Source organism: Tarenaya hassleriana, unplaced genomic scaffold (genome assembly GCF_000463585.1).
Source record: "Tarenaya hassleriana unplaced genomic scaffold, ASM46358v1 Cleome28, whole genome shotgun sequence".
NCBI lineage: Eukaryota > Viridiplantae > Streptophyta > Magnoliopsida > Brassicales > Cleomaceae > Tarenaya > Tarenaya hassleriana.
The window spans coordinates 1386823-1400403 of record NW_010966021.1 but is presented as its reverse complement, the minus strand read 5'-3'; the positions used below and the strand labels follow the sequence as shown (position 1 = coordinate 1400403).

Here is a 13581-nt window from a genome sequence, read left to right as displayed (position 1 = left end):
CATCCAGAAAGCATGGGGTTAAAAGTAGAATGTTTTAAAACTTTTGGGTGTTTTCGGTAAATATTTGTAAAAATGAAAAAAAAAATCGAAATATGTACCAAACTTTTTCGAGTGTTCGAAAGTTACCCGGGCAAGTTAAATCCAAAGGTAAAAATTAAAAGTATTACACGACGAGAAAAGTAAAAAAAATAATAATAAAACAGAAAATGTCTTTGTTTTCACTGACCCAACTTCATGCGAAGACATCACTGGAGTCAGATGCGGCCAGACAGAAATGCCCACACCACAATCATTCCACTAATACCACCAACGAATCCAACAGCGATCCCCCCACCGATTTCCCATGTCGGAGACTGATATCTCCGCCGTCGCCGTCGCCGGAGAACGAGGCTCGTCGTCTACGCCGATAATGAACTTAGCCCAGGACCATCTCTTCGCCATCCTGCATCTTCTCCCCGTAGATTCTATCCTCTCCTTCTCCATGACCTGCAAGAGATTCCGAGATCTTGCTTGCTCCGACGGTCTCTGGGAAGCAGTTTGCCGGCGGAAGTGGGGCCCGGCGACTGTGGAGGCCCTGAAGTCCTCTTCTCGAGATGGGTTTGCGTGGATGAAGCTGTTCGAGCGAGTTCGCAAGCTGGATTCGGTCTGCTGTCACGTAATCCCGAACCCAGATGCGGAATCTTTGTTGCCGAGCCCTAGAGCTTCTCATTCTCTCAACTTCGTCACTGATTATCTGGTTCTGTTCGGCGGTGGATGTGAAGGAGGTAAAGCCAAATCCTCTCTTCTTCATCCACCAAATGTGAAGTTCCGTACTTTTTTTTCGGGGGTTTTGTCTGTTTGCAACCTGGAAATTGGAGGTTTCGGTATATGATTGAATCCAGAATTGGGGTTCTCTGCTTGATGCGTGTGCTGACCACACGCCAACTCTTTGGCAATTTTAGCTCATCGTTTTGTTATTTCAGATGAAGATTAACCATCATTAGGTTCGAATCCTGCCCTAGTTTCGGTCTTATTACCTGAAAATTTTGAGCTGGATATACATCTTCTGGTCTTTGTACTCAATCAAAATTTTGTTGAGCTTTGTATTATATATATGCATTGCTGGGCTTTTTTTTTTTTTGCAGGACGCCATCTTGATGATACATGGACTGCTTATGTTGATGAGAGCAATCACAAGATGTTGAAATGGAAAAAAGTCGATTTGGGCACTCCGAGCGGGAGATTCGGCCACACCTGCATCGTCGTCGGACAGCAACTCATTCTATTCGGAGGAATAAATGACCGTGGTCATCGTTACAACGATACATGGATCGCGAGAGTGACTTTCCACGAGGAACTATCATGGAAGTTGCTCAATGTCGGACCTGTTATACCGCCTTGTCGTGGTGCTCATGCCGCCTGTTGCATCGGCGAGAAGAAGATCGTTATCCATGGTGGGATCGGATTGTTTGGAGTCAGACTTGGGGACACATGGGTTCTAGAACTTTCCGAGGACATGAACTCGGGGACATGGCGCCAGTTGGTGTCTCATCCATCACCGCCACCTCGGTCAGGACACTCCTTGACCTGCATCAGGGACAACCAAGTAGTTCTGTTCGGAGGGAGAGGGTCGGGATACAATGTTCTCGACGATGTCTGGCTCCTGGATATTCAAGAACATTCCAAACGATGGATACAGATATTCTACGATTTCAAGAACGTGCCCGCGAGTTCTTCATTGCCGAGGGTTGGTCACTCGGCAACGCTGATATTAGGAGGCTGGCTGCTGATTTACGGGGGTGAGGATTCGTACAGGCACAGGAAAGACGATTTCTGGGCATTTGATGTTAACACCATTCCTGCCACTGGTCTGCAGCCACCAGCGGTTAGCCTTAACGGGTCATCAGCATGGAGAAGGCTCAACGAGATTTCTTACAGGCCAAAGTGTCGGTCTTTCCACCGGGCTTGCGTTGATCGGTCAGGACGGTATGTTTACATGTCTGGTGGGATGGTTGACGGATTGCTTCAGCCTGCGGCATCATCAGGTCTTAGGTTTGGTGGTGAGCTTTTCATGGTGGAACTTGTTCTTGGACTCTAGCCACCGACCAAAGACATGGACAGAAACCTGAAAAAGGGCTTTACAGTAAAAGTTTGGTCTTGTCTTGTGCTTTAAGGCCTCTGATGTAATGGTTCAAGTTGTACTAAAATGGCAGGTTTGTGTAAAAAAAAAACCGTATGCATTCCTCTTGTAAACAAGAAATGGTTTCTGTCATGAACAATATTACTGTACAAAAAAAAATACAAGCTCTGCCCTTATAACAATTAAAAAAAAAAACAGATCAAGTGCACTTCCTGCCACTCACAACCAAAGCATATTTTACAATTTACACCATGCAAGTAAAAAAACCAGAGAAAATACATGCACATATATGATATATATGTATATATATATAGAGAGAGAGAGTGAGAGTATATTAGTAATACAGATACTGTATTTATAGAGAACAGAACAAAGTAAGGACAAAGGAAAAACACACTGCAAGTTTTCAGTTACTGTATCATTCTGAATGTTCATGTCTTGTTTGAGGTTAGTGGTAATTATATCGCAGACGACATTTTCTTTTTCAATCGCCTTCCAGATATCTAATCCTAACAGGTCTTTCTCTACTCTTCTTTCTTCTCCAGGTTAAGATGCTTAGCTTTACACACAGACGATTCTTCCTCTTCTACTCTCGGCCTTATCAAAATCTCTGGCTATTCTGCAAGAGCACATATCCAAAACATGAAGAGAGAGTTAAAGCCCAACTTTGAGTTCTTTCAGATCTTCTTCCATGGCTGAAATCTCTTACCTTTTGGTACATACACTTGGGTTTTTTCTGTCTATAGCGGTGAACCTGAAAAGTAACAGGAAGATAATTACCAGTGTTGTCAATGATTGTCCCCAGATAATGTTACGAATCCGTGTAAATCTTGAACATACCAAATGCTAGTTAGGCAGATTGAACCGATGAGTAAGGCTTATTGTCCTCGGAATCAGAGAGAGGAATACATTTCTCTTTCTCGGATTCAGGCTGGTGGGTTTCACTGGATTTTGCGGGAGAAGCAAAGAAGCTATCGGGAAGAATGTTCTCGAGATTGGTCTCTTGCCTTGTGCAGCGATACGAAAGCATGGGTAAGAACGGATGTTTTATGTAAACCTCAAAATTAAAATTGAGCACAACCCTTTTCGCTATCTTGAAAATAAATCATACCCTTTGTTACAGGATTCGCCACTGTAGTCACCTTGTTGGCTCCTGCAATGATCGGTATCATTCAGAAAGGCTCCGCTTGCTTCTAGCCAGAGATGTTTCTCTCCTGTATCGTTGTCATCTGCTAAAAGGAAGGAAAAAGGTCGATGAAAACAGAGAAAAATAAAGGTTAAACATATGAACCAAGCTCCACGAAGCTGAGAAAAGGACCTTCGACGATTTCTTCACTGATGTTTTCTGATTGAAGAAAAATACTTTGATTGATACGAGAGGGAAAACGACCGGGAGAACCAACAGAAAGACTACGATGGTGATGGTGGATTGATTGGTTTTCCAAGTCAGGTAGCTGCAGAGTCATGAACCTTCTCCTTTGAAGTTCTATGGCATGTTGCATATCAGCTTGCTCGGCTTCTCTTCTCAGTGTCTCCGGTGTGCCACATAACATTTTTGGTCCTGGCAACAAAGAAAATGAGGGCTGAACTCAGTAAGAGTATCCAGAAAGAAAAAAAAATTGATTGTCTTCCCATAGAAAAACCATCCAGGGAGTGAATCCTATTGAAGAAAGAAACGAAACTAACCAAAGTGACAGCCAAATGGATCCCTGGAATTAATCCCTGAAGGACTTGAACAAGGAGAGAAGTTCCCCCTCTCCATCTGCTGCTGTAGTTGCTGTTGCCTCCTGCTATTGTTTGACAAAATCTCCATAAAGAAACTGAAGAGATGAAAGCCAAAGACAGAAGACGGGAATAGTATAGGTAGTTTCGATATACTTTTCTAGGATCTTTCCTTTCTCCTTGTATGGTTTAACGAGAACGCGTGAATCACATATGAAATGAGGGTTTCCTCTAGCCAATATGAGCCTCACGGTCTCGGCATTGACGAAAGTGACAAAACCAAACATCCTTTTCTGCTGATACGGAATCCGCACGTCTTGCACCGGTCCAAAATTGCTAACAAAACAAGAAGCATGATAATATTAACAAGCTCATGGAACCCAAACTTGCTCAAGATGTCCATTTTTTTCTGTAATAACAAAACCCAACTATTTTCCTTCACACACAAAAAAAGGAAAAGGAAAGAGCTGTGAGAGTAGTTTACCTGAAATAGTTGGAGACATCTCCATCAGAGAAGGAGCTGTCAGCTGGAAATGTCAAATAAATCTGTCTAGAAGCTGAATGAAACTTATCTCCCATAAAATCTTCCCTTTCATGCCGGCCCGGAGTACCATAGCAGTAACCCTCTTCGCCATATTGTCTGGGAACTAGCCTGCAAGAACACCAAGACAAAACCCAAGAATCATCAGATGAACCACACCGCAGCACCAAAAACCAAGTTTGAACTTCTTAATACCAAAAACAAATCCCTGCATTAAACTTGAGGCAAAAGATTTGAACAACAGGAGAAACAAATTCAAGAGCCAAAAGGATGAAATGAGAGAAAATAAGTCCACCCTCTAGATACGAACTCTTGGGTATGAATGAACACTGAGAGAGTATACTACCATTTTCCTAAACACAACTCGAACAACGACCCAAAAACACAGAGAGCAACAGTTGATATCTCACACACCTGAAAGGGCATCCAAAGACAACTTCACAAATTTATAATCACCAAAGTTGAGGAGCATAAAGATGTAGACTTTAAAACAATCCACCAAAAAGACTCAAACATCACATCTGGTCAAAGCTATTCACCAAAGAACCACACTTTTTTGGCAAAATCTTAGCCTCTACCAAGAAAACATATGCACAAGAGGACATCTTAGCCACATTGTAAAAGAAAACGTGAACAAGAAACAACAAAAATGACCAATGTCCATTTTACCTCTGTCCATTTCGAGGATGCAAGTGGAAATTGAGTCCCTTGTCATACGGCATTGTGGAAGCTCCAGCCAACATGAGCTGAGCAGCCGCCATCCGACGCTGATGAGCTACCTTCATCCTCATCATCTCCTCCTGTTGCCTGTGAACATCATCCATTTTACTCGGAGACCCGAACCAGCCACGGCCACCGAAATCGTAGCCGTGCAAGAGACTGCAGCCGGAGCCAAATCCAGGATCTTCCGACCCCAAACAAGCATCACTGGCTGAGAAACTCCTCCTGTGCAACTGGGCATCGCCATTGTTGGCTGAGAATCCAAATGGGTCCGCAACTTCTTCATTCTTCGAAGAGGAATCATCTAGGAACGATAAATAGTCGCCGAGGTGTTGCTCATCGAGTAAATCGCCGCTTCCACTTGCATCGCCAACTCCATCAGCCATGGAAGAAGAACCCAGAAGCGACGACCCGTTCTGAAATGGGCTCGAGCTCAGGCTGGGGTTGCTGTTAAGTGAGCCGGGAGTCAGAGAAGGAGACAGAGGGTTCCTCGAGAACTCGACGAACCCATTTCCGGACATCCTCGGAGAAGACTGAGAGAATGGTGGTCGGAGGATATTGATGGGTCTGGAGATAGGGTTAAATGGCGTCGGCGTAGACAAGGTGTTTGAAGAAAGACCCAAGTCGGATTTAGCTTTAAGACAGAGAGACTGCAACACAGTGTCTGGTCCAAGAGCCAAACGCATCAAATCTCTCTTACCCAAATCCCGCAACAACAAATACCCAATGATTTTCGACGCGTTCTCCGGTTCCAGTGTTCTGATCTTAGTGAAAAGTATGGAAATAGGATCTCCGGGATCCATGGCCGTGATTTCTCTGCTCTTACAGAAGATGGAGACGAAGAAGAAGAGACCCAGAGAGGCAGAGACCCTTTTTTTTTTTGAAAGTAGTGGGTACTAGCTTGTGTGTTTTTGTGTTTTTTTTTTTTTTTTTTTTTTTTTTTTTTGGGGCTGAGGGTTAATAATGTGATGTTTTTTTTTAAATGTCTTTTATTTTTTATTGTAAAGTGTCAAGGACAACTTTTTTTTGTTTGTTCCTTTTCCTGAGGTTTTTGTTTTGTTTCCTTCATCGGGTTTAGGGTTTTTGAAGTTCGTCGGGAGCGGGATTAGAGTGACGTGGAAATTAAACTATTTAATTTAACCACAACAAATTTTTTATTTTTGTTTTTTTGAAAGATTTCATTAAGAATCAATAATTATTCCGGAAAAAAATGAGAACTGGTATGGAAAAATTAAACTATATATATAATTATTTTAAAAAAATATTAACTGAATAAATATCCTAATTTTTAGCTGATTTTTCAAAAACCAATATATTTTTTATTTAATAAGTTTTAGCCATACGAACAACTGCTAATAAAATAAAATTAACCGACATTTTAAGAAAATTGTTTTTTAAAGAAAAAAAAAAGTTGATGGGGAGAGTCTAGCAACATGGGTATGAATTATGCACCGTATTATCTCGAATTTCATGTTATTGGAAAATCATCATCATGTAAAAATGTGAAAAGTTTGCATTTATATACGAAAACTTATACAGTGTTTGTGGTGGAAAACGCAACCCATAATTAAAAAAAGGAATATAAAGTTTTGATATAAAGAAGGAATTACAATATTCATAACAAAATTGTCTATTATTATAAAAAATGTTTTTCTATTATTGATTAACGTAAGATACAGGCTAATATATGGAAACATACAATAGTATATTCTATGTATAATATCTTGGTTAAATCATAATCATATTAATTATAATATTATAGAAATAATATCTTTCTGTATATTCCTCACGATGAATCATCTATAATGAATTCAATATTGTTACATAAAAATTGAAAATTTAGATTGTGAACGTATTAAACGAAACATCTTCTATATGGTGGTGTAGTTCAAACTTGAGTCGGTGTTGTTTGATATATAACGTTTGAAGAGTTTGAGTGTTATAACTTCAGAGACTGATGTAGCACGGATGGCGCATCTGCGCTAGTTGAGTTGTACGATAATGAGGTCCGCAGTACAAAAATTTGCGGTGTATATACTGCTAGGCCGGAGAAAAAAAATAAAAGCGCAAAAACGCGACGCATAATATGTGATAATTTAGCAGTGATGTCGTCAGAGAAAAAAAATATGCAAACACGCGGATCGATGATCAGAGTTTTGCAATCGAAAGGGATTAAAAACCAGGTTTAAAAATCTCCCAACGATTAAGGCTGACGTTGATAAACGAACGTCGTTAGAAAAAAAAAAAGAACAAAATTAATGCAAGACGGTACTCAAGACGATACTATTAGATTTAGTAAATCATTGTCATCTTCGTTTTCGGATTCAATGAATATTGTTGATTAAAAAACCGAACTTCTGATACCATAATAGGAGAATGTTTTTCTATTATTAATTACCGCAAGATACACGTTAATATATAGTAAAATATAATAGTATATTCTAGACGTAATATCTAGGATAAATCATAATCATATTAATGGTAATATTCTAAAAATAATATCTTTCTATACATAAAATTCCATAACAAGAAATTAAATTCCATTTGATGCAAAGATTGAACATAATTGATAGACATATGATAGGTTCTATAAATTCTTTAAAAAAAACAGAGAAAAATACTCTTAACACGCTTCACAAATTATTTTTAGTGTTTGAAGATTGTGATAAAAATGAAATTTAGACTTTCATGCACTTATAATTAAGACATGACGATATAGAAATGTCAATAAAAATTGAAATTGTTAAGAAAATGAAAAATATACAAAGGATGATAGAAATTATGAAAATAATTTTTTTTTTAAAGAGAGAGACTAAACTCATCCACATCTTTTATCTTTAGTGTGATTGATGAAAAACTCTTAATACTCATTTAAATTTAGTATTGTAAATATTGATCTTCTATATTCGTGTTTAAATAGTAAAATAATATCAATGTGATTGGAGATGAATATAAACTTTAGATATGACTATAGAAATAATAACGGATATAATATTATGTATTTTATGTTATTATATCTATATTTCCTTTCAAACCCAAAATTCTTGCTTTTAAAATATTTTATTTCGTAAAAAAGGTTTCGTTGTTTACGTCAATTCGACCAAAACGATGAATAATAAAAATTTAAAACAATTTTAAAAAATTTCCCAAGATAGGTCTCATGGTGGAAATATAAAGTATTATATACCCCACCCTAATTTCAAATCTTACCAAATAAAGAAAATATCTGTCTTTAGACCCGAACCGTTTGTTAACTACGTTTTTAAAGAATTTTTAGCCTCTTTAATAGAATATATGATACGTAGGAAAAATGATAAAATCAGTATATAATAAAATAATACATAACACATGGAAAAAACATTTGCCGAATTATATATATATAACTTGTGTTTTTTAGAATAAATTATGTAAAATATCATTACTTATTAGTTGATTCCCTCAACAATTTATCTTTATTGATAATGTAACCTAATATCTTTATCAAAAACATTATTATAATATTCGAATAATCTTCTATATAATAGCAAAATATTTGATTGTATTGATGAAATATCAAAAATAAATTATCGTTCTTGATATTAATGGAAGAAAATAAAGGAAAATATTTTTATTGTGGGGAGGTGGGTGGAAATCGCTATACAAGTGTACACGTGAGGAGCTTAATTAATGGTCGTCGTCTATGTTGACCAGACTCTGTAATTTATTAGCATTCCTCGGAATCAGACGATGATGTAACAAAAAACTTTTTAATCTCCAAAATAAATAAATAAAATCAGTATTTATTTTTTAAAATTCTGTAATTGGATAAAAACGGTGATCGCCATTTTCAAGGCGACATGAACAAGTATCCAAAAAGCGTATAAAATGAAAATACCGTACTGAGATTTTCAGGATATTTAGAGAAATAAATTATTCTTTAAATGAGTCCGAAATCTAGTGGGTTTAATTTTAAAATTGTTTCCCATAACAAGAAACATGCAAGCGTTGTCAGGACAGAGACTGAGCACCTGAACAGTTGTCTGTATTTTTATTTTTATATTAGATATGAAATGCGTATAATTTACTAAAATAAAAAACCCTATGGAAATTGAATCCAAATTAAACATAAAACATTGAACAATATTTTTTAAAAATACGAAAATAAACTTACACAATTCTGAAACTGAAATCAAAATGTTAACTCTCGTCTAAATATTTGGCTTCCGTTTTATAAAACTATAACAGTGCAATTTCTATATTAAATTTGATTCGGTTTTATTTGGTTTCATTTTAGTTCGAATTCCATTTTTATTAATAAAAACATTCATTTTAGAAAATAATTTTCGATTTTTTTTGTTTATTTTTTAAGTCAATCCAGATTTAGTTTTTATTTTTTAAAAATAATAATCGCTTGGGTTTTATACCAAATTTCGATTCGATTATTATTCGTTGGATCGATTTGAGTAGATAAAACAATTAATAGGCCTAGGCCCAATATTAAGGCAATGGCCCAGTCACAAAGCCCATTACATATCCTCTACGGTTTGGTGTTCAAAATCATTAACAGGGAAAAAAAAAAGCGACAGAGGAACCTAAAGAAAATCTGTAGTTAACCATAGTCGAGAAGAGATTCATCTGGCGTCGACGATGGCGAACACGGAGCCTGAAGCGGTGGATTTCGAGCCTGAGGAGGATGACTTGATGGACGAGGACGGTGGTGGTGACGCCGAAGATGCTTCCCCACGCGCCGGATATCCGAGGCTGAGATCCACCATCGCCGGCGTCAGCGACGACTCGACGGCGAAGAAGACCAAAGGTCGCGGCTTCCGAGAGGAGCCTGATGCCGATCGCCAACGCCGTCTCTCTTCTCGCGACTTTGATTCGCTCGGCTCCGACGGCGGTCCCGGACCGCAGCGATGTAATCCATTTCTCTCTCTCTCACTCGCTCTCTGTGCGTGTGTTTGTTTAGCCACGTGCCTTGATGCGTTATAGTTGCAATTTATTGATTATTTGTGTTCTTGTTTGATTTGTGTTAAACAATCTTTTTTTTTCTAGGGTTTCTAAATGAGACTTGTTGATGCAATTTAAGTAGGATAATTTCGCTAGACTTTTGTTGAAGTTTCATTATTGAATGAGATTTGCTTTATTCGTGAAATTCGAAATTGAGAACACCACTGTGAGGTATTAACCGTCAAACTAAATTGAACCGCGGTTTGAGTGTAGGAATTGATTGTAAGAATATCTTAAGTCTAACGCAGCTAATGAATTTCTAATAGATTTTGGTTTAAGGGTAGAAAATATAAATTATTTTCTGTTTACTGGACTTGGAATATACTCTGGTTTGTGTTTGATCGTATACACTATGCAGAATATGTACTCTTTTGAATGATTTGTTGTGTGGATGTGTGTTATGTATGATGGAAGAAATTATGTGCAGCCATTGAGGGGTGGATTATTCTGGTCACTGGAGTTCATGAGGAGGCACAGGAAGATGATTTATTGAATGCTCTTGGTGACTTTGGGGAGATAAAGAATCTTCATCTGAATCTCGACCGCCGTACTGGGTTTGTCAAGGTTGGGGAACTTTCTCTTTGTTCTTAATGATATTTTATGTTCAAGTGCTTTTTCGATTGCATACACTCCAGTTCACTGTACACAACGTTTGCTGTACATATTGGATAGGAATCGAAGACCTTTATGAAATGCAGAACTGATTGTACTGGATGCCTGCTTTGGATTTATGTGGTTGTATGTGGTAACAAATCTATTGTTGAATACAGTGAAATGGAGAGTGAACGTTGATTTTCTGTTGAAAGTCAGGCTTTGACACTTGCTAATGGAAAAGTCTTCCTGTTTTCGATTGAGATTTCTATAGACTTTAGGTTTTCTTGAGTAAACATACTGTGGAAGTTCTTCTATTAATATTTCCTGTGTATCCTTCTGTCTTTTCAAGGGTTATGCATTGATAGAATATGAGAAGTTTGAAGAAGCACAGAAAGCTATTTCAGAAATGAATGGTGCTGAGCTTCTCACTCAGACGGTCAATGTTGATTGGGCCTTCAGCAATGGACCCAGTGTTGGATCATACAGGAGAAAGAACATGAGGTTTGCATCTATGTCTATTCCTTTCCTCCCTTTTCTGTACGAATGAACTAGATTTATCTGCTTTGCCATCTTCTCGTTTAGATTTTTTGGTTGCAATCCTTTAGGTGTGATTTACATGCAAAACACATATCTCCAGTGGATGGTTTGCAAGAGAGTTGTTTGTAAACTTGCACATTTAGGTGTCCATAAGCTTCACTATCATCTACACTTAAAAGTTTCTGAAAGTAGATGTGGATCAATCTCCATGGTTGGTTGGTTCTAGAGTTTGCTTGTTGGTAATGGGCCTGGCTGCATGGGATTTGTAGGAGTTCTTCAAGAGAGTTGTTTGTCAACCTAGCACAACTAATATGAGTCCACACTTGTTTAGTGATGAAACACTTAATGTCATTAAGAGTGCAAATAACAGAATTTAGATACGTAAACACAGTCAAGCTTATACGGTTGTGTCATCATAAGAGTGAAAAACTTTTACGCATTCTTACTCTTTGGGATTATATGTAACTCAAATCGTCTAAAATGAATCTCCTCTGGTTTTCAAGACCTGTAATGAAGCAGAGTATAGGGTCTTTGTCGCGGCTTTCATGAGTTTTGCTCAAAGTGACACCCTTCTTCCACTGGTGCCTAATAGACCTCAATATCCTGATTCTCGGGTTATTTCCATAATCGCAGATCTGGGAGGACGCATCGTTCTAGGAGCCCGAGAAGGCGATACTAAATCCCGTCACATTAGGTTGAATTGCTTGCTCCGAGGTTTTGGATTTTCTATATCTGGAAAGTCGATGGACAATGATGTAGTGAGAGTGGAAATGGGGATTTTTTTGCTTTTTGTATGGTTCATCCATTTTCGGTTCCATGAAATCCGCGTCACAAAGAGGGATGCAGAAGCCGTGTGGCTGTTGTTTCTTCCTTCACTTCAATGGATTGCCAGGGGAACCCAATTACTGAACTCTTTATCACTGATCCCATTTGCCCAATTCGCTTTTGAAATGGATTGCAGTTTGCTGGGTGAGTAGATGTGAACAGAAGCATGGGGAGAAAATCACATTTTTTTATGGTAAGTTTGGTAACCGATTGTTTTATGAGATTGTAGTGAGATAATGTGATATATAATATAGGGTTTATGCATAGGGGTGGGCTTAGTAAGTTTATTGGATAGATTTAGGGTTTAGGGATTTAAAATAGTTAGTGGGGTTACAATTTTTGAATTTTTGGAATACCAATAGCCATTGGACCTGTAATGTATCATATAGCTGTCTCCGACTTGTCCTTCCGATTGTCCAAGGGCAATACCGTCGGCCGGTCGACCGGGCGCGTTCCCGAGACCACTGAGCAGTATTTCATGTTCACACGATAATATTATCCGATCACGTATTTATTCATTAGAAATTACAACAAGCGCATTGTGAAGAGTTTAAGTTCATCTCATATATATATATTATTTGAGATTTTTAGTATTATTAATGCATATAAAAAGGATTATCTATAAATTATCAATAATAACACTTCTGCCGACAGTTAATACGGGCTATTCACATATTATATAATATTTTCTTAAACACGTGAGTAGGCCCCATTCGGCTACAAATTAATACATCACCACAGACACATTTAAGTTAACGTTACACAGTTTTATATATATAGCAATTCCAATCCCCGCATTGAAAAGAAGAAGGAAATAAATGTGGAGGCTGAGGACCGGAAAAGGAGGAGATGATCCTCACTTGTTCAGCACAAATGATTACGTGGGGAGACAAGTATGGGAGTTCGATAGAGATGCTGCCACTCCTCAGGAGCTTGCTGACGTGGAAGATGCTCGACGGAACTTCTCTGAGAACAGAACTCATCTCAAGACCTGCTCTGATCTACTATGGCGCATGCAGGTTACATATATATATATGTATATGTACGTGTGTATGTATGTGTTTACCAATGAAAAGCTATATAGTCATATATATACTACATTTTACATATACGTCAATGCCGCCAACTGGGTATCGTTTCTTTTATAGAGATAAGGCCATGGAACATCATAAATTTCACTACTTTCTGTGCACAGTTTTAGCCTCAAGTATTAGATTTCACATCTCCCGTCTCAAATTGCAATATCCATTCTTCCGAAAAAACGCTATGCATTTGACAGTTTCTGCGGGAGAAAAACTTCGACCAAAAGATTCCACGGGTGCTGGTTGAGGATGCGGAGAAAATCACGTACGAAGCAGCCAAGACGGCGCTTAGAAGAGGCGTTCTCTACTTCACGGCCCTGCAGGCCGATGACGGTCACTGGCCCGCTGAAAACTCGGGGAGTTTGTTCTTCGAGGCCCCCTTTGTCAGTATATATTCATGTAAACTCCATACTTTTCGATAACTTTGAATGGAATTTCACATCCTCTTCCGA

The 13581-nt window shown here is 38.2% G+C and overlaps 4 protein-coding genes across 7 annotated transcripts in view; 3 read left to right on the top strand and 1 right to left on the bottom strand.

Moving 5' to 3' along the window:
* The first annotated feature begins 108 nt into the window (after positions 1–108).
* On the top strand, positions 109–2321 carry LOC104817921 (F-box/kelch-repeat protein At1g51550-like). The gene is made up of 2 exons (XM_010547308.2): positions 109–764; positions 1125–2321. Exons 1-2 carry the CDS (start codon positions 344–346, stop codon positions 2075–2077), a joined length of 1374 nt encoding a protein of 457 aa, XP_010545610.1. The 5' UTR covers positions 109–343; the 3' UTR covers positions 2078–2321.
* A 126-nt stretch (positions 2322–2447) lies between these two features.
* Positions 2448–6009, bottom strand: LOC104817920 (zinc finger CCCH domain-containing protein 55-like). 3 transcript variants are annotated; one of them, XM_010547304.1, is made up of 9 exons: positions 5052–6009; positions 4326–4493; positions 3998–4177; positions 3806–3909; positions 3438–3680; positions 3231–3351; positions 2960–3126; positions 2829–2873; positions 2448–2738 (listed from the first exon to the last, which is right to left on the bottom strand). In XM_010547304.1, exons 1-7 carry the CDS (start codon positions 5903–5905, stop codon positions 2970–2972), a joined length of 1827 nt encoding a protein of 608 aa, XP_010545606.1. In that variant the 5' UTR covers positions 5906–6009; the 3' UTR covers positions 2448–2738; positions 2829–2873; positions 2960–2969. The 3 variants fall into 3 exon arrangements, with proteins under 3 accessions (XP_010545606.1, XP_010545608.1, XP_010545607.1); XM_010547306.1 differs by having other exon boundaries at positions 3806–3906; XM_010547305.2 differs by having other exon boundaries at positions 3231–3348; positions 5052–5905.
* A 3644-nt stretch (positions 6010–9653) lies between these two features.
* On the top strand, positions 9654–12146 carry LOC104817916 (RNA-binding protein 8A-B-like). The gene is made up of 4 exons (XM_010547302.2): positions 9654–9999; positions 10519–10655; positions 11035–11186; positions 11856–12146. Exons 1-4 carry the CDS (start codon positions 9729–9731, stop codon positions 11899–11901), a joined length of 606 nt encoding a protein of 201 aa, XP_010545604.1. The 5' UTR covers positions 9654–9728; the 3' UTR covers positions 11902–12146.
* Positions 12147–12151: 5 nt separating this feature from the next.
* LOC104817918 (seco-amyrin synthase-like) overlaps positions 12152–13581 on the top strand; it is a 6144-nt gene continuing 4714 nt past the window's right edge. For both annotated transcript variants that reach the window (XR_772581.1, XM_010547303.1), the window contains exons 1-3: positions 12152–12240; positions 12828–13066; positions 13327–13512. Coding sequence is in view for 1 of the 2 variants with exons in the window: in XM_010547303.1 (XP_010545605.1) it covers positions 12866–13066; positions 13327–13512 (387 nt within the window). In the remaining variant the exon portion in view is untranslated. The remainder of the gene's footprint in view (positions 12241–12827; positions 13067–13326; positions 13513–13581) is intronic.

Excerpts from the sequence above, each read along its gene's own strand:
- LOC104817921 (XM_010547308.2), top strand. The coding sequence starts at position 344 with ATGTCGGAGACTGATATCTCCGCCGTCGCCGTCGCCGGAGAACGAGGC. Across the intron at positions 765-1,124 it reads CGGCGGTGGATGTGAAGGAG|GACGCCATCTTGATGATACA; the intron begins GTAAAGCCAAAT and ends TTTTTTTTGCAG.
- LOC104817920 (XM_010547304.1), bottom strand. The coding sequence starts at position 5,905 with ATGGATCCCGGAGATCCTATTTCCATACTTTTCACTAAGATCAGAACA. Across the intron at positions 3,681-3,805 it reads TCCATTTGGCTGTCACTTTG|GACCAAAAATGTTATGTGGC; the intron begins GTTAGTTTCGTT and ends CTTTGTTGCCAG. Across the intron at positions 3,352-3,437 it reads CAGTGAAGAAATCGTCGAAG|CAGATGACAACGATACAGGA; the intron begins GTCCTTTTCTCA and ends CCTTCCTTTTAG.
- LOC104817916 (XM_010547302.2), top strand. The coding sequence starts at position 9,729 with ATGGCGAACACGGAGCCTGAAGCGGTGGATTTCGAGCCTGAGGAGGAT. Across the intron at positions 10,000-10,518 it reads CGGTCCCGGACCGCAGCGAT|CCATTGAGGGGTGGATTATT; the intron begins GTAATCCATTTC and ends AATTATGTGCAG. Across the intron at positions 11,187-11,855 it reads TACAGGAGAAAGAACATGAG|ATCTGGGAGGACGCATCGTT; the intron begins GTTTGCATCTAT and ends CCATAATCGCAG.